General features: G+C 54.2%; 1 protein-coding gene across 1 annotated transcript in view; it reads left to right on the top strand.

Annotated features, from left to right (window-relative positions):
- Positions 1–19,139, top strand: part of Cyth3 (cytohesin 3) — a 91,829-nt gene extending 72,690 nt beyond the window's left edge. The window contains exons 5-13 of the mRNA XM_052168452.1: positions 1,244–1,362; positions 6,844–6,924; positions 10,447–10,559; positions 10,721–10,869; positions 11,882–11,993; positions 16,026–16,102; positions 16,182–16,253; positions 16,348–16,502; positions 16,787–19,139. Of these exons, the coding sequence (XP_052024412.1) occupies positions 1,244–1,362; positions 6,844–6,924; positions 10,447–10,559; positions 10,721–10,869; positions 11,882–11,993; positions 16,026–16,102; positions 16,182–16,253; positions 16,348–16,502; positions 16,787–16,859 (951 nt within the window). The 3' untranslated portion in view covers positions 16,860–19,139. The remainder of the gene's footprint in view (positions 1–1,243; positions 1,363–6,843; positions 6,925–10,446; positions 10,560–10,720; positions 10,870–11,881; positions 11,994–16,025; positions 16,103–16,181; positions 16,254–16,347; positions 16,503–16,786) is intronic.
- The last annotated feature ends 10 nt before the right edge of the window (positions 19,140–19,149 follow it).

Genomic DNA, 19,149 nt, shown 5'->3' with positions numbered 1-19,149 from the left:
GATTGGGGCCAGGACGGCCCAGTCTCAAAGCTGCCGGCTGTGCTGTGCAGGTTCTTCAAGTGGGCCCGTGTTTGGTTGGTGAGAGCTCAGTGGTAATATGCCAGTTAACGTGGTTTTGGCTTCAGGTAACAAATACCGCCCCCCATTGGTTACACAATGGAGTTTGTTTTCTCATGTAGTTGCTATGGCAATAAGTGTCTTCCAAGTGGCAGGGACTAGATGCTTATCTCAGTCCGTCCCTGACATCCTGGTCATGGCATGGACTCCAAGGTGGAAAGAAAGAGGAAGGCAGTAGAAGGCATCCCTCCAGGCTTCCGTTAATGCCAGCTTGCCCAGACCTGTGTCATAAGCTCATTTAAAAGGCTTGGGTTGGGGCAGGGTGGGAGGATCAGAAAACAGCACGGCCACAAGGGTCCGGTTCTGACGGCGTCCTCTGACCTCCACCCGTGCGCTGTGGCACGTGCATGTCACTCACAGTCACAGTGAGTAAGGAGGGCTGGCCAGGTGGCTCAGCAGGTAAAGGCATCACCAAGCCCGAGGACCTGAGTTCCATCCCCAGGACACCACGGTAGAAGGGCAGAGCCAGTCCGTGGCAGGCTGTCCTCTGATTGTGGCCAGTGCATGGGCTCACACATAAGTAAACAGAAGTTAAAATTTTAATAAGTTAAAAATCATTTTTTAAAAGATGGGGAAGGGCTGCTGGGAAGATGTGTCAGCTGCTCTTCTGGAGCACTGAGGTCAGTTCCCTGCACCCACATGGTAGCTCAAACCTCCAGTAACTCCAGTCCCAGAGGGTCTGACTCCCTCTGGCCTCTGCAGGTGCTAGGCATGCATGTAGCACACAGACATCCATGCAGGCAAAGCACTCACAGCCATAAAGTAGAAACACAAAGTTTTGAAGAGATTGGTGGTGAGGGACAGGTATTGGGCTGCACACCTGACAGAGTCTCTCACCACTGCAAGGTTCTGTGCAGCAGGGCCGAGATGTTTTCCCTAAGCTTTACAAGTCTGATGATGCTTTTTAATTGCGTGTGTAATAGCTGACAAACAGACTGGCTCTTTCTTGAATGGATGAAACACTCTATGGTATTTTGGAAACCAGACACCATGTGGGCTTCCTAGGTCTCTGGCATTTTCAGTGTCTAACCCTGTTGGGTTACTGCACAAAGCATGTTTCCAACTTTGAAAATGGATCATGAGCGGCCCTCCTGACCTGCATGTTCCATTCCACATTGTTCCTCAGGGCATTCAGTTCCTAATTGAGAATGACCTGCTGCAGAGCTCCCCAGAGGATGTCGCCCAGTTTCTGTACAAAGGAGAGGGCCTGAACAAGACGGTCATCGGAGACTACCTGGGTGAGAGGTAAGCTGAGGAGGCCCTCAAGCCCCTGAGCTGCAGGCTGGAGGACAGAGGCGCTCACCCCAGATGGCTGGGGAGCCGAGTGAGGACAGGGATTGGAACACCCGGGCATTTGGGATCATGCGGCCCCAGTGTTAAAGTGTCATTCCCCCCTGGCCCATGAAAGCATGCGCACCGTCTGCAGGTTGGCCACAAGTTCCCAGCCTTCTCAGGAATCTTCCCCTGTCACTCGAGGTGACTTTCTCACTTCAGCTAGAGGTCCATCCCAATGGTGGTTTTAGTTTGCTTGTCTTTGTTGGCTTTTGAGATCAGTCTCACTGGGTATGTAGCGTGGCCGGCCTCGTACTGACACCCACCTTCTTCCCTCTACCTCTAAGGGCTGGGATTATGGGGATCACCACTCCCCGAAGGGCCGTCCGCTGTGCTTAGCTGAGGCTCACTGGGAAGACGGCGGCAGCAGGGGCCAGAGGGGAGCGGTTAAAGCCCAACGTTGTCTAGTCAGGGCAGATCTGCTTCTAGCTTATTACTAAAAATACTTGATCTAAAGTGAAACGTTCCCCAACTCATTCAGGGAGGTCAGCTGACACCCAAACCAGACACTAATGAGCCAAATGCCACAAACAAGTATCTTGTGCCTATAGAAATGAACTTTTAAAAACAAATTAGCAAATCAGACTTATCAGTAAGTGAAGGTTATGTTCCAAATGGACTCACACTTGCCCGCAGTCTCTAGTGAAATGGACTCAGGCGTGCCCACACAGTCTCTAGTGAAATGGACTCACACTTGCCCGCACAGTCTCAAGTGAAAGGGACTGAGGCGTGCCCGCAGTCTCTAGTGACCATTTACTTGTTTCCTTGCTGACTCCTGGTATTCCTAGCCCTGGGCAGTCAGTTCAGTGACTGTCAGTTACAGAGCTTCAGTGTTGCTTAGTGCTGCAATGCTCGCTTAGCATGCGTGAGGCCCTGCATTGGTACTGGGCAACACACACACACACATACACACACACACACACACACACACGCACACATGCACACACACGCACGCGCGCGCACACACACACACACACACACACACACGCACGCACACATGCACACACGTACACACAGTGGCATGTACCTTAGAGTAAACAGCAATAGTTGTGGGGACACCTCAGTAAATGTGGCAAAGGCAACACTGTTTCATGATAAACCACTAGACGGGTGTCCCTCAGCACAACCAGGCATGCCAGGCCTGAGGTGAGAGCGGAGCAGGGAGCCTGCCTGCTGGCACACTGCTGCTGTCGGCCAGGTCACCAGGCAACAGTGAAGAAAGGTGCACATCGGAGAGGTAGAAGCAGAACGGGTTGCAGATGACATGGTTCATGTGTATAGCGAATCCTACAGGAAGCTGAGCAGGGTGGCGGCTGTCTGTAGTTCTAGCACTCAGAGGTGGGGATGGGGAGGCCGCCAGGGCAACCCGGGTCACCAGTGTCGCAGAGTCAGTGTGGGACCCTTCCTTAGAAAGTAAAGCAGGAAGTGGTTGAAGCATTTGCTCTGGCCTCTGCACATACATAGCTAAACATACCTGTGTCCTAACATACTTGCAAGCAGGCACATACACATACCATGCATACATATTCATGATGTCCTGATCTCATTCTGCTGCTTGATAAAATACTCAGACCAAAAGCAACCTGGTCAGGAAAGAATGCGTTTGCCTATCCTTCTGTATCTCCGCCGATCCCTGAGGGGAGCCGGGGGTGGGGGGGGTGGGGGGGGCAGACACGCCCTCAGCGGGAGCTGCGCTGCTTGCTCTGCCTCGCTCCCGCCTCAAGCTCAGCTGGCTGCTGCCTTTTTCATTGCTCCTTTGAGAGTTCCTCATCGTGCACCCCAGTCCCACTCGGCTCCCCATGCCTCTGCCTTGGCACCCTCCCCCTGCCCAAGTGAAAAACACACAAACAGAAATAAACAAAGCACAGAAAGCACCTGGTCCTGGAAGCTGTAATGTGTCCCAGTGTGTCCCACAGTCTGTCCCTCTGTCCACACAGCTTCACTTGTGAACGAATGCTCATTGCAATGAGTCACTGGTCTGGTTCGCGGTCTCTGTCTTCTGTGACACCATCAGTATTGCACTCCCACCAGCACTCCTCACAGTTATCCTGTTGTTGCCCTGTGTCATGGAGACCCTGCAGCTTTGGATCCACAGGTCTGGTCCTGGAACTGGGCCTGGTTGGTAGCTGGGCTGGTCAGCCTGCCGGCTCTCCTTTGTCCACACAGGGCAAGCTCTCCAGCATTGCTCCAGCCAGGCCACCCAATGCCACCATCAGCAGGAGGCAAGGCCAGCTCTCCAGCCGTCGTGCCCTCAGGACTGGCTCACCTGCACCCACATCTCCAAACCAGTTCCACTGTTCAGCTAACTTTCCCTTGTAGCCCAGGTCCACCTGCCTAGACATAGTGCTTACCCACAGCAGACAACCATTAGTCAAAGACTCTCTCACAGACATGACTACAGACCAGCCTGATTAATAAATACAGTTCGTAAATTGAGGTTCCCCTCAGTTTTCTCTCAGTTTTGTGAAGCTGACAGTGAAACTAGCCAGGGCGCACGCCAGACTAAGAGTGAGCCAGCGATCTCAGGACTGCAGGAGTCCAGGTCTGTTACCACAGGCACTTGGGTTTCTGTACAATCTCACCTCAGCAAACAGAAAGGGGTTCTGTACCATTGAAAAGACCAGGAGTGAATTTAACAGAAGATGTGCAGGCAGCCTGCAGCCTGAGAGGATTCAGTCAGTGCAGATCTCAGTGGATGGGAATCCAGCCCATGGTGACGGCTTGGGAGGAGCCTTGCTATAGTGGCAACCCCCACCATGATGGTAGGTCCCACACTCTTACCAAAATGCCATTTGACCTCTTCACATAAGTCCTCAAGCTAATTATGAAATTCCACGTAGAAGGTTCTAGGGATCAAAATAGCCACAGTTTTGAAAAAGAAAAAAGTTAAGAAAAAAACCAAACAAACCACTTTTGGTTACAGACTAAAATTAAAATTATACTAATCAATAAAGTGCAATACTGAGCCAGGCTGTGGTGGTGCACGCCTTTAATCCCAGCACTTGGGAGGCCAAGGCAGGTGGATTTCTGAGTTTGAGGCCAGCCTGGTCTACAGAGTGAGTTCCAGGACAGCCAGGGCTACACAGAGAAACCGTCTTGAAAAAACAAAAAACAAACAAAACAAAGTGCAATACTGACATAAAGACAGATATGTAGAAGATTGTGGGGCTGGAGACCTGGCTCAGCTGACAAGAGCAGGAGCTCGGCTGAGGACCTGAGTTGTATTTGTGACACCCATATCTAGTGGCTCCTGGGGTCTGGTGTCCTCTTCTGACTTCTGCTGTACCTGTGCACGCCTGCGCACCCCTCCCCTGTGTTCTGTTGTACCTGTGCACGCCTGTGCACCCCTCCCCTGTGTTCTGTTGTACCTGTGTACACCTGTGCACCCCTCCCCTGTGTTCTGTTGTACCTGTGCACGCCTGTGCACCTCTCCCCTGTGTTCTGTTGTACCCATGCACACCTCTGCACCCTCCCCTGTGTTCTGCTGTACCTATGCATGCCTGTGAACACCTGTGCACCCCTCCCCTGTGTTCTGTTGTACCTGTCCATGCCTGTGCACCCCTCCCCTGTGTTCTCTTGTACCTGTGCACCCTCCCCTGTGTTCTGCTGTACCTATGCATGCCTGTGCACACCTGTGCACCCCTCCCCTGTGTTCTGCTGTACCTGTGCATGCCTGCGCACCCCTCCCCTGTGTTCATGCCCAGTTAACATAAAGATAGAGCAGGTGATAGAGTGGAGCTGAGAATAGAACACCTGTGTGAGGGCAAGTGAGCCCAGCAGGTGATCTCAGGTGACATCTGTGAGAGGCAACATCGGCTCCTCACTAACATAAAGACAAGAGGGGTCCGAGACACAGCTTTAAACGCTTAGAAGAGTCAGAAGCGAATCGTCGTGAACCTGTTCTTGCAAGAGCTTTTCAAGTCTAGTGCCCAAAGCTTGAGCAACTGAAGAAAAGGTAAACTGAACGTCACAAATGTTTTGTAAAATGTCGGTGTCTGTATGTGGGGACAGCATGCTGTGGTCCGTCGGCAGATCGAGGGTAACCTGTTGAGAGTTGATTCTCTTTCCCCACATGGGTTCTGGGGCCAAACTCTGCTTCAGACAATACTATTAAGAGGGAAGAAAAGGAAAAAGAAAAAGCTGGAAGTGGAGGGTCACGCCTGCAGTCCCTAGCCTGCAGCCACAGCGGCGCTCGCACACGAGCAGCAGTGGGCGCGCACACCTGGCCCAAGTGCCTGATGCACAGATGCTGTGCCAGCTCAGTGGCTCATCCGACAAGGGTGTCCCAGGACTGAGGACTGGGCACAGCCTCTGCATCTGCAGGGACAGGCCTTGCATGCCTCCTGGGAAGGTCTCATCATGCCCCCTTCTGGGGACACAGGCGAAGGAACCAGCAGGGCCTGGAGATAACAGTGCCCGCTTCCCCACCAGAGCTTTGCTCCTGGATTCCCAGGGGCTGGCAGCACTAAACAGTGACCACTGCGTCAGACACGTCTAGTGTTTGTGTGGCACAGACTGGTTTTTCTGCCACGTCTGATCTAATCCCTGCGTCCCTTGAGGCTGTAGGTTTTTGTCCCTTATGATGGGTACCAGTTCTGAGTTAGGGCAGGTGAACTCTGGCATGGTGTTGCTAGGGGGCATGTCTTCAGAGCACATGGTGAGTATGCCTGTGGCGGGATTTAGCTAAAATCCCAGAGCTCATCAGGCTGAGGCAGGAGGATTCCAATGCGTCTCTAGGTTATAGTTCCTAGGTTATATAGAGTTTCATGCCAGTCCAAATTCCAAAATGAGACCTGATCTCACCTCTCTCCCAAAACAAAACAAAACGAAACAAATCCCCCTGCTATGGTGTCTCTTCCCCTAACCTGTCCTGGTCTAGCGCCTTTGCTGGTTTATGGCCTGGCCATTACTTCCTGCTCAAACCCCACTTACAAGGAGATTATAATAGGCCTTGCTCGGGGCCATTCTGAAGGTCCCAGGACGGCTACAGTTTCCTGGGCCTCACAACTTGTCATATGTGGAGCTGGCCTCAAGAGGATTGAGGGTTTACAATAGACTCCTTTCCACCTCTGTCTGGGAGGAAATACTCTCCAGAGAGCTTCTCGGGGTTCTTTGCATTGAGCCTGAAAATGGGGCGCATGGGTCATGGGAGCCCATAATCTCAGCTCTTGGGAGGTGGAGGCAGGAGGATCCTGAGTTCCAGGCCTTCTCCAGTCTAGTGAGAGACTCTCTTTCTCAAAAGAACAAGAAAAAATAAAAACTCTAAAACAAATTGCAGCGAAGGACCATGGCTGCCTGCTGTCCGCCGTTGTTACCTGTATGGCCTGCCATGATATGCTTTCTTTCCAAGGAACTCGGATGTAATGTGTTCGCCCTGATTATGTTCTTTCCTAGGGATGACTTTAACATCAAAGTTCTTCAGGCCTTTGTTGAGCTGCATGAGTTTGCTGATCTCAACCTTGTCCAGGCCTTAAGGTGAGTGCTTCATGAGTCTCCCACGGATGAGAAGGCTGGGGCGGCAGGCGCGGAGCTGCTAAGTGGCTCAGGTGACTCTGATGGACTCCCCAGTACCCCTCCTGTGTGACAGGTAGCAGCCCTAGGCAGAAACCAGACTCACGCAGGGGCAGATCACACGCTGGCCTCGCTGTGGCCACTGCTTCAGCCCCTCCTCAGTCTCCTGGCTGCCCTTCGTTCTGAGGATCCCTGCACTTGGCGTTACTGCGCCTGTTGCTCTGACACACTGCCCTGTTTAAGAAGTGCCTTAAGGAAGGGTTTGGTTTGGTTCACAGTTCGAGGGTGCAGTCTGTCACGATGGGGAAGGCACGGCAGCTGCCTAAGGTAGGCCTATAGACAAGAAAAGATGTTGACAGGTTTGCAGAAAGGACCTGAGGTAAGGCGCTCTCCCTATGGCTTTATTTGGAGAATTACAGGCTCCCAGCTATGGAGCTGCCTTGAAGCAGCAGAACCACCGTGTATCGATAGCATGGTTGGGGCCAAAAAGCAGAGACAGATCCTTCTGCTCTTAGAGAGCAGTTTCTTGCTCTTGCAGGTTTTGTGGAGATGGGAGGTAGGCGGGATCAGTTCAGGTCCATCCACATTCAGAACGGGTTTTCCTCATTTAAACCTTTCTGGAAACACCGTCATCGATAGACCCACAGGTGTGTCTCCACCGTGCTTCTGTAGCCGATCAAGTTGACAGCAGAGCCTGGCCATCACCACATACGTGTGCTTTGCTTCCTGTGGCACGCTTGGTACAGCTCAGTGTCTCCTTGGCCTGTTGTCACTAGAGTTGTCCTCAGGCCCCCAGCATGCAAAGGAGGATGCCGATTGAACCATCAGATGTCATCCTGTGGCTTCTGACGATGGCCCCCAGCATTACGTGCTAGTCTGGTGTCCTAGCGTGGCCTTTGGGTGCCGGGTCACGCTGCTGGGTCTTCAGTCTTGCGCAGCTGATGCCTTTCTGTGGAGGCATGGCATTTGGACTGTGACTTCACCTTCACCCCGGTATACCAGCTGATCTAGGAAGAGGCACCAGGACCGTCCTGGCGGGTCGCCGCCTGCTCCAAGCTAAGCACACAGAGTTGATCTTGTCTGCTGTATCTTCACACCTTTCCTCCTGCCTCTGGGGTTGTTTACACGGTCTTTTAGACTGGAGTGTTGGCAGCCTTTGGTTATAGGCCCTTGGGATCCCGCTCCGCAGCTCAGCCTGGCCTGAAAGCTTCCTGTCAGAAACCCATATAGGAACGTTGAAGACCTGGGTCACTGATTTTAGGCCCTGTTGACTCAGACCTTGTCTTAGGGTTCTAGTGCTTGGAACAGACACCATGCCTAAGACAAGTCTTATAAAGGACAGCATTTGGGCTGGCTTACAGGTTCAGAGGTTCAGTCCATTATGATCAAGGCAGGAGCATGGCAGCATCCAGGCAGACACGGTGCAGGAGGAGCTGAGAGTTCTATCTATATCTTTATCTGGAGGCTGCTAGAAAACTGGCTTCCAGGCAGCTAGGAAGATCTTAAAGCCCATGCCCACAGAGACACACCTACTGCAACAAAGACACACCTCCTAATAGTGCTGCTCCCTGGGGGAGGATAGCAGGCCTTGCTAATGCCTGTAGCGCTGTTGAGGGAAGCTGCTGCCTGTGGGAATAAAGTGTGAAGCTGGGTAAGAGGTTGTCAGAATAGTGGGATGAGGGAGGCTAGCCTCCGAACCGAGGACAGGACGGAGCAAGCACCAGGAACCAGGGAGACACGCCCCACGCTGGCGGATGCTGCTGTTGTAGCCTGAAGAACTGCTATAAGAATTCTGACCTTTGCTGCAGGGGACGGAGATGGGCCACTGGCCTCCAGGGTGCAGGGCAGGGAGAGCGTGTGCCAGTGGCACTTTCCGGCTGTGTAGAGCAGAGTGGGCATGTGTCCGAGATGGGCCCTGCCTCACCGGCTGCCTTGGAAGTGGGACGGACGGACAGCAGCATGTCGCGCCCGCCCGGCAGGCTCATCGCTCTCCCTTCCTTCTCGGCCCCTTTTCCCGTCCTCCCCACCCCCAGCGCTAGATAGGAGAGACACGGGTGGAGAGGGAGGAAGGAGATCCTGAGTAAAGCCAGAGGCCAGAAAGCTGGCGACGCTGTCCTTGGGCCTCTTCTGCTGCTGGGGCCACCGATTCTTCCTCGGGACAGGTTTGATCTTCCCTGTCAGCATATCACCTAGCTTCCGCGTCCTCCTCTTCCTCCTCCTCTTTTCCTCCTCCTCCTCATTTCTTTGTGCACAGCTACTTAACAAACGCTGACCAACACCAGCCAACACCCACCCCGCCTCTTGGGCCAGCATTCATATACAGTCTAAAAAGTCACACAGTTGCAGAAACTATCTACAGAATTATCGTGCTCCTGCCCCACCAGAGTACGAGGCAAACCCTAGTCACCTGCTGGGGCCACATGTAGGCACTCCACACCCCTGCCCTGGACTAAAATGAAAGCACATTCCTATTTCTGTGTCTTGTAAAGAAGCCAAAATTCTCATTACAGATGCTTTGAGCCAGGCTCTGGCTGACTGAGGAGCTGATTGTGGCAGGAATCCCTCTGCAGTGGGGGCAGAGGCGGCAGTGGCCAGAAGGAGGGGGTGGTGGCCAGACCCAGAGGAAACAGTCCTGTTTCACCAGCCCAGGCAGGAGGAGCCCGAGGGAGACAGGTCCTTCTCCTTGGTATCACTGTAGACGCTTGTCTTAAGACTCAAAGCAGACCAGAAGTGTCCTCCAGACGTAGATCTGACCCGCCTTTTCATCTTCATTCTGAGCCACCATTGCCTGACTAGTCCTGAGCAGCTGATAGGAACCTCACTGGCCAGGGGGGCCTTCACGGGCAGGACGGCCATGTCACCTTGTCCACAGTACTTAGGGCAGACAGCTGGGAAGTGCTGGTGGGTGCCCTGCACACTGGGAAAGTGAGGCAAGAAGGAGCTGGAGACGTCAGGCAGGAACCACAGTGTCACATAGGCTGGCCAGGGGAGGCCTAACTGCGAGAGGGACTTCTGAGGACAGCAGTGTCTCAGGCCTGTGCTTGGGCCTGGTCCTTAGAGTCAGGAATGACCGCACACCACGGCTGTGGCCTGGAAGGTGTGGGTGGGCGCTGGCTATTGACCAACCTTGCCTTGTGGTGAGAAGTCCCCTATCCTGTCAGAACTGTGACAACTGTGGGGATAAAGCAGGCCCTGGAGACCACCTGGGACATGGAGGAGATGGGGACATGAGGGGCCTCATGTGGGATCCCAGACAGGTTGACGGCGGGCGTCCATAGCAGATCTGGAGGGATTGATGCAGTCACACAAAAGGGAGCAGTGGGCGGCCTTCAGTTGTTGAATCGGAGGAAGCCAGCTGCCCTCATGGGAGTTGTCCCTGACTGAGCAGGCCATGCTCTTGCTGTGGTGTGGGGCAGGAACAGCTTGGGACCTGGCCTGATCTGTCCTGCAAGGGTCCTCAGTGGAGGAACCGTCCTGTGTCTGCAGGCAGTTCCTGTGGAGCTTCAGACTTCCCGGAGAGGCGCAGAAGATCGACCGCATGATGGAGGCCTTCGCGTCCCGATACTGCCTGTGCAACCCCGGGGTCTTCCAGTCCACAGGTCAGCAGCCCTCTGAAGCTAAGGGGAGATGCTCCCACCCCTGCTCCCCATCACCCCTGAGCCCTGCCGTGTAGCAAGTCATCCCTCTAAGTGGGTGGCCGTCCTGCCAGGGAGGCCGGGGCAGCACTTCCTGGCCTCCCATCCTGTCTGTGGCTTTGCAGATACGTGCTACGTGCTGTCCTTCGCCATCATCATGCTCAACACTAGCCTGCACAACCACAACGTGCGTGACAAGCCCACCGCGGAGCGGTTCATCACCATGAACCGAGGCATCAACGAGGGCGGGGACCTTCCTGAGGAGCTGCTGAGGGTGAGTGGGGCGGCCCCTGCTGCTGGGATAAGATACCCCGACAATGCAGCTTCAAGGGAGGAAGGCTTCATGCAGCGCACAGAGTCTAGGTGTACATACAGCCGGCCATCTTTGTAGGGAAGTCAGAGCAGGTCGCTGAAGCTCCTGGTCAGGTCCTATGGAGAGCTGAGAGGAGAGGACAGGACAGGAGAGGAGAGGCGGGCAGAGTCTGCTCACTTCACGCTCCCTCTCTAGAGTGTGCGGCCCAGACCTGGGAGCAGGGAGGCTGGCTCTCCGCTCCTCACGGGCAGGCAGCTGATGTAGTCCCTCACTAATGCTTCTTTCTCAGGGGATTCCAGATTGTGTCGTGCAGACAGTTAAGCCAGCATGGCCTCCTTGCCGCCTTTCGCTGGCTTTCCCTACTCGTGTGTATGTGGGAGGGGCGGGGGCTGGCTGTGGGGTTTCTCCCTCAGCCGTTGCTCTGCTGTAGTTTACTGTTAGTGCTGTTGTCTGTGGTGGATGTGCACGTGGTGTCTGGGGCGGTGGCGTGTGGGGGTCCGAGAACTCCAGGGGTTGGCTCTCCCCCAGGTGCGTGAGCTGTGCAGATGGAACTCGGGTTGCCAGGCCATGTGCCAGCTGCCTGGACCCGCTGGGCCTCTGCCAGCCTCCATGTGTTTTGTCATTATTGTTTTTGGAGATGGGGGTCTGTCATGGACTGGTGAGTCCCAAGGATCTCTGAGGTGACAAGCACAGATTCTGCTAAACCTAGGTTCTTAGGTGTAATGTGCACTGGGGTCCAGAACAAGAATCGTGCTCACCAGCAAGCATTTCACCAGCTGAGCTGTCTCCCCAGCCTCTCAAGTTATCTTTCATCAAAATACTCTCAGTCCAACGACAATCAGGAATGCTGGTTTATTGATCTCAACGGTGGCTTCCAACTGTCTCCCTAACCGCAGGGGATTTGGTGCAGGAGGGAGGAGGGAAGGATGGCTGCTCCCAGCACAGCCCCTGACTGGCTGCCCCTCCCTTACAGAACTTGTACGAAAGCATCAAGAATGAGCCCTTTAAGATCCCCGAAGACGACGGCAATGACCTGACCCACACCTTCTTCAATCCGGACCGCGAAGGCTGGCTTCTGAAGCTGGGTGAGCCTGGCGGGGCGGGGCCTGCGCCGCGCCCCTGCAGCACCCACAGCAGCAGCTCCCCGGGCCCCCCAGCTACAAGGCAGAAAGGTTAAAGGGGAAAGTGCAGTCCAGCCAGTGCCCACTCTGGCAGCCACACCCCCAGCACCGGTGGCGCTGTCCCTGAGTTGTGGCCTTCCAGAGCGGGTCATGCTTACCATGTCCACTGCACAGCCCATCCCAGAAGCTCCTGAACTAGTGTCCACACCGATCCGATCCGGGCAGCCCTGTCGCCCAAGAAGCAAGTGCCTTTCTCTGCAGACCCTGTGTGCTGTCCCGTGCTTTGGCGTGGTGTGATTCTGGCGAGTGGTTTAAATGTTGCCTTCTTGTTGTTTTCCTTCTGCCCGTGGCTCCCACCTTTCTGTTCTGTGCCGGGCTGTCCCTGCTTGTCCTGCGTTAGGAGGTAGGTACCCAGTGGCTTCTTCCCCCCCCAGCGGCTCACCCTCTCCCCACGTTGGTCTGTGTGACGCTCTGGTCTGTGCTTGCCATCCGTCTGCTCCATTTGGCTTTGGACTTGGCTGGGGCGGCATCCTGCAGGCGTAGTGTATGACACCGGCCCATAGGACAGGACCGGGAGGAAGCGCATGGGGAGGCTGTGTGGGATAAGCAGGGAGGCAGCTGGTCACCAGCCTGTCCCCCCCGACCCCCACTTACCAACAGTGCTTGCACTTGTACCGAGGCTTCCCTGTGGAAACTTAATCACTTCCTGCATCTGGGACAATTGAGACTTTAGGGTTCATTTGACTCTGGGGGGAATGAAGTGTCACTGCAGATTGACAGGAAAACCCACGACGCATGACGTTACGTGTTCAGGTAATATCATTGCTGTGTAGCAAGAAAGGCATGAGGGATATGGAATTCTTTGGATATGGAATTCTGAGGGTACTCTTAGAAAGACAGATCAGAGGAGGAAGGGTGTGACCCGGAGATGGACAAGTACAGCTGCTGTCGCCGGCCAAGGACCGGTCACCCCGAGGCCTGCTCTCCTTGGGAGACTTTGGCCGCTGCTCTTCCTCTTTGCCTATTCCTGGGTCAACAGTTAGAAATGTTCTTAACGTTGGCCTTAAAACCTAAACGATAACCTTGAGCTTCGTCCCCTGGGAGACTTGGATGCACACACTAAGGCCCTCAGGTCTCGCTGTGCTGTGGACCTGCCGCAGAAAAAAGAGGAACTCTCGCCGAGGCCCACAGCCATCCAGGCGAGCCCTCAGACGGCCAGCCCTCGGACGATGGCAGGAGCAGCTTCGTAGCTGTCTGTGTGGCTCCTGTGTTAGGAAGATGCCAGTCCCTGGGCTAACAAATGAACGGCACCAGGCTGTCAGCGGCTCATGTTTGCGGCCCAGCTGAGCACTTAGGCAGACCTCGACGCATGTGCACAGCACTTGAGTTGGGCGGGGCCTCCATGCAGGCCAGCCGGAGGCAGGAGGCAGGACCTAGGCGCTCCCTCCCTCAGTGTTCATGCTGCTCTAGGGGTAAAGTCTGAAGCCAAAGCCACGGTGACAGGAGGTGACAGGAGGTGCTGTCTGTAGAGGACACCCCAGCATGGGGCATGGATAGCTTGCATCAGCCTCTCCCTAGTGCCTGATGCCACGGACACTTCTGCCTCCGATCTCCCTCAGTTGTGTGAGGCACATACTAGCATTTGCTACGGCCAGCTGATGTCTCTCAACAAGTGTCGGGAGACAGGTGACATGCTGGAAGCCATATACAGTCTCGGGGGGCTGTGGACAAGGTTGAAGTTTGAGCATTCAAATAAAAACATTGGCTGTTGGGAGAGTTGGATTATCGTGGAGGAAAAGGTGTGTGTAGGCATGCACATGTCACTGTTACATGTGTTACAGCCACCATGTCCATTGACACATGCTTGGTTACACCAGTGAAAGTGAAATCATACAAACATGAAAGCGTTGGGGAGCACAACCCCTGTGCACAGGGCTGACTGCCGGACTGGTGAGCAGGGCACGTCCCAACCCAGTATAACTCTAAGTCTGCTGTGACTTGGAGTGCGGGCATCGCCCTCCCCTTCCCGGGCTGCATCTGCGCTGATGGTAGCCCTGCTGGGCAGCCGAGGTACCCAGGGTGTTGAACCGAGGCCCGCCATCCTCATACCCCACACACATCCTTGGGCAGCTGGGAGTCCGCAGCTGGCAGGCCAGGTAGCTTGAGGCTGAGCAGAGCACAGAAGGCCTGGCAGCCAGGTGTTTTCAAACTTCTTGTCCAAAGCTGAAGGCCTCAGTAGAAATAATGTTGACTGACAGTACTGAGTATGTCGGGCAGAAGGCTTCTTTTCTGCAGTAAAGAGCAATTGCGGCCAGCATGGGGGAGGAGCAGGCGTGCCAGGGGCGGCTGCCGCAGACCCCACCCCGGGGCAGCTCTGCCTGCCGTGGAGCCGGGGCTGAGCGGGAGGGAAGCAGGGAATGAGGCATGTTCATTTCCAAGTGCTTTGGCTATTGTTGGGAAGGCAGCCTGCCCAAGGCTGGAGACACCAGTGTACCTGGGGTGACCATGCAGTGGGAGTCCCCAAGGGGAGGAGGCAGCAGACTATGATGTCTGAGTTGTGAGCTTGCTGTCACCTGATTCTGTCACAGCCCTGGCCTGGGAGGGCAGCTGAAAGAAGCGAGTTTGGCTAGATCTTGGCATGCCTCTCTCTGCTTCTCACTGGGGGAGTTAGGGGACATGAGGAACAGAGCTGAGTGAGCTTTTCTAGGCCCCTGCATGGGATGGGATTGCCCATGCGTCCCTAGTGTGCAATGGAGTGAGAGGCCCTGACTTGGGCAGGCCTCTAGTGAGGACGCCGCACCGTGGGGGTGGGGAGCGGGACTTCAGGGCAGACACCAGGATGGCTGATGGGAGAAAGGAATGGCTCCGGGCTGGGAAGAGGCTGGAGGGCATGTGGTGTGGTGGCGCCTTGGTTGGGGCTGGCTGGCCTGACATCCTTCTGTGCTCTGCAGACCCCTCCTTACTGTGTAGACTCTCCACTCTGTCAGGGTTAACGTTCCCTCCCCTATTCCACTGTCTGCTGCCTGTCTCTACCAGAAGCTCCTGCCTCCCTCATGCTGGGCGCCTTCTGTGCCCCCACAGCCTTCCGCACTTCACCCTGTATTTGTCTGCAGAGCTTAGGAAGGCAGACGCAGCCCCAGGCTCTCTCCTGCCTCCTCCTTCCCTCGGAGAGAAAGCCAAGCCAGGCCTCTGTTAGCACTGTCAAGTTCCCATGAGCCTCTGGAGCGAGGAGGGCCCGCTCATGCTCACCTGGTCCTGGAACCCCTGACTTGTCAGCATGAGCAGCTCTCCCCTTTCATGTTCTCAAACTTCCTGTCAAAGGCAGAAGCCATTAGTAGAGATGATATTGACTGAGAGGACCGTCTGTGTTAGAGCAGAAGGCAAAAAGAAAGAGGGTTCTTTTCTATAGTAAAGAACAGGTACAGATAGCTGTGTGTGTGTGTGTGTGTGTGTGTGTGTGTGTGTGTGTAGCTCCAGATCTTGTTAAAAGATTAATTCAATCTAATAATTCCCTGGGCCAAGAGTAATTGACTTTGATGGATCCCGGGCTGCTCAAAGTCCCAGTAATGCGATAACAACCCTGATGTAACAGGATTAAGCCTGGACAGACCTGTGTGAGCCGCACTGACTTCATCGTGTTCATTTCATGGGGGAAATATTACACCCATCCATTACAACTAACTTCCAGCAAGCAGATTTGAAAGCAGTGTATGACCTAGGGTGACCCTGGGTGGTCATGGAGAAGGCCCCTGGGTGGGGGTGCATGGGGGCTCCAGGCCTGCACCAGCCATCCCGGATGGTCAGGCCTCGTGGCTCGTCCTTGACTCATAACCATGGTCAGTATAGGGTGATGACGAGGAAGGAAGCCCAGTTCTGAGCTTGGCTCCTGTAGCCCTTGACGCGGCAGTGGTGGTAGGGGACTCTGGGACCCGCTCTGGGCCCTGGGGCTCCAGCTGCCTCACAGGCACCTGCCTCACAGAGCTCTTCTGCTCCTAGGGGGTCGTGTGAAGACCTGGAAACGGCGCTGGTTCATCCTTACAGACAACTGCCTCTACTACTTCGAGTACACCACGGTAAGTGAGGCCGCACGCCCTCCTAAGTCCCGGAAGTCCCTGTGGGTCAGGCCTCCCCTGACCTCTCTCTCTCTCTCAGGACAAGGAGCCCAGGGGCATCATCCCCCTGGAGAACCTGAGCATCAGGGAGGTGGAGGACCCTCGGAAACCGGTATGTGCCGGATGTGCTGCCGCGTGCGCGCGCCTCCTCCACCCTGGATCTCTGCAGCACCCGCCATGCCCTGACACTCCCTTCTCTCTATCAGAACTGCTTTGAGCTGTATAACCCCAGTCACAAAGGGCAAGTCATCAAAGCCTGCAAGACGGAGGCGGACGGCCGTGTGGTGGAGGGGAACCATGTTGTGTACCGGATCTCTGCACCCAGCCCTGAGGAGAAGGACGAGTGGATGAAGTCCATCAAGTGAGTGGGCACGTCCAGGCTGCTCACCACGTGGGGCAGGGGTGTGCAGACCTGAGTGTGCACGTCCAGGCTGCTCACCACGTGGGGCAGGGGTGTGCAGACCTGAGTGTGCACGTCCAGGCTGCTCACCATGTGGGGCAGGGGTGTGCAGACCTGTGTGCATGCCGGATGCCAACACTTAGCTGGCTACCTCACACTTGAACCTGCTGCTTGGAACCTGGGGGTGTAGTGGGCATCCAGGCCTTCTTGCAGCTACAACCCACTTAACTTCCTTTTCTCCCCAGAGCAAGCATCAGTAGGGACCCGTTCTATGACATGCTGGCCACGAGGAAACGGAGAATTGCCAATAAGAAATAGGTGACTGCCGAGATCAAGACTCCAGCAGACACACTGGCCTCACAAGCGGCAGGACAGGGGGGCAGTGCGGTGCCCACAGGTCCTCCACACAGTCAGCCGAGGCCTGAGCCCTCAGTCCTGTGCTCTGGGACATTGGTCAGCTGTGAGCGTCTCCTTCCTGCCACCATCCTGGCGTTTACCTTTGGGGACCCTTGTCCACAGCAGCACTTGGTGATATGGCCTCCAGATCTGCACAGCCCACGTGGGACTCCTCTGAAGCCAGAGCCTCATCCACCATGCCACACCTGCTCTTTGGGCAGCACTAGATGTTCTAGAAGTCGCTGTTTTATATCAAAATGGGAAAGGAAAACCTACCACTTTTTTATTCAGAATTTTTCTCAGATATATAGGATTATAGCTTTTATATGCCTTTTTATATTCTGAAAATTATAATGAAAGATACTTAATTTCTAACAGTAGTATTTTTAGAATGGCAGCTATAAACTTAACTCTTGGACACAAATATATACCGTGCACTGAAAAGTCTATGTATGCAGCCACTCTGGGTGAAGAGGCATTGGGGTGAGCATGAGGACCAGTGTGCTTGGGAGACTCGGGCGTGACTGCCCCTTCCCTCACATGCTTCTCTAAGAGGAATCAGTAAGATTGGCTATGGTTTGGGTATCTATGCTGTCAGGGCCCAGGCCTGGAGATGGAGTTCTCTCTGGAAACAGGCCACTTATGTGCAGAACGCATTAAACTGTTTGGCCTTCATATAGGGCAACTCCTGTGGTCCGCCTGCACTAGGCTCGTGCCTTGGTACTTTGCTTACTTGCTGTGTCAGACTTCGGTTAAGTGCTGACATACATTTTGATGTGATGAGTGGGCCAAAGCAGCTACAAGTAACCCGCCTGTCCTCTGGCAGTGCAGTGTTCCAACATGTGACATCCTTTTGAGAAGGAGAAAAGCTGAAGATGCAGTGAGGGAGACCTGTGGCATCTAGACCCCTAGACCAGCGAATGACTTCAGGGCACCTGTGCTTGAGCTGATACTGCGTAGGTGGTAGGGCGATTCGTGGCTTACTTGGAAATGGCTCTCCCCTGCAGACCTTTCCAGGGCCCTCAAAACACAGGCTCCAGGAGTGTGCAAACCGCCAACCAACTGCCCTTGCACAAGACTTTGAGTGAGCTGTCTTGAGGCTGTTTGCCTCGACCTTGGTGATAGCTGTCACCTAAGATGGCAGGGGGATGTGAAGGCCAGAACTCCCTCCTGTACCAGACTGGTCACTTTTTAGTTTATTTCTAAGCTTCTAGGCTTTATGTTTTTACTAATACCTCAAATATAAAACCCTTGCATTTGAGCTGCCTGGCTGGTGTATATGCAGCCTGGCTCCCAGTCTTCCATGATCCCTGTTCCCCCTAATCCCCACCCCCCTGCCTTTGCCACCTCAGACCTGAACTTACTGCTGGTGGGGCACCTGTTGGGAGGTGGGAACTGGCATTCCTTCAGTCAGGACCATGGTGAGCAGGTCCGATGTTCAACCCAGGTGTGGCCCGGAGCTCTGTCGGATATTGAGGACGGGACGTTAAGTGTGAGGCTACCTAGTGTCTTTAATGCCATAGTCGTCTTTGAGGGGACCTTACCTTACGGCTATTGGTTTGCCTGATGGCTGTTGGTGCTAAGAATCCTAAGTTACTGGCTCTTGGAGTATCCACATGGAGTCACTTAACTCAGGTCGTGTTGTGACAGTGTTAACCCCAGGGCACCTGCCACTCAGAGCTTGTGAAGGCTCAGGGGCTCCTGCCCTTCACCCTGTCTGCGCTCGGCCATTAAGCACTAAGCCCTGCTCTGGCCAACGACAGCTTCCTCTCCTGATGGGCCCGGGCGACCTTTCTGGGTTTCAGGACACGATGTGGAACTGCAGTGTAACGAGGACCTGTTGGAGATGCAGCGACTTACTGCGCTTCGTGTCATACCGAGTTCAGAGATACAGGTGTGCTTTGCTGACAAGTCAGGTCGCTACAGACCTGAAACCATAAGTTGTGATTTCTTTTTACCTTAGAAAACATTTCTATTTACAATAGTTACTATGTAAATAATGTACATATGTATTAATTTCTTCAGTGTTACACAATGTACATACTCCTACAACCTGCATGAAGAAATATCCTATTAATGTTATCAGAATTTCTGGCTATTTTATTGCAAAGCAAACAGCTAGTAAAATGGAGGGCCTTACAGCTGTCAGAACTATTGGAAATACTGTGTTCACTAAATAAAAACAGATGGTTAAAACCAAAACTGCGTAAGA

The sequence above is a fragment of the Apodemus sylvaticus genome, chromosome 22 (assembly GCF_947179515.1).
Source record: "Apodemus sylvaticus chromosome 22, mApoSyl1.1, whole genome shotgun sequence".
Classification (NCBI taxonomy): domain Eukaryota; kingdom Metazoa; phylum Chordata; class Mammalia; order Rodentia; family Muridae; genus Apodemus; species Apodemus sylvaticus.
This window is presented reverse-complemented; position numbering and strand designations above follow the sequence as displayed.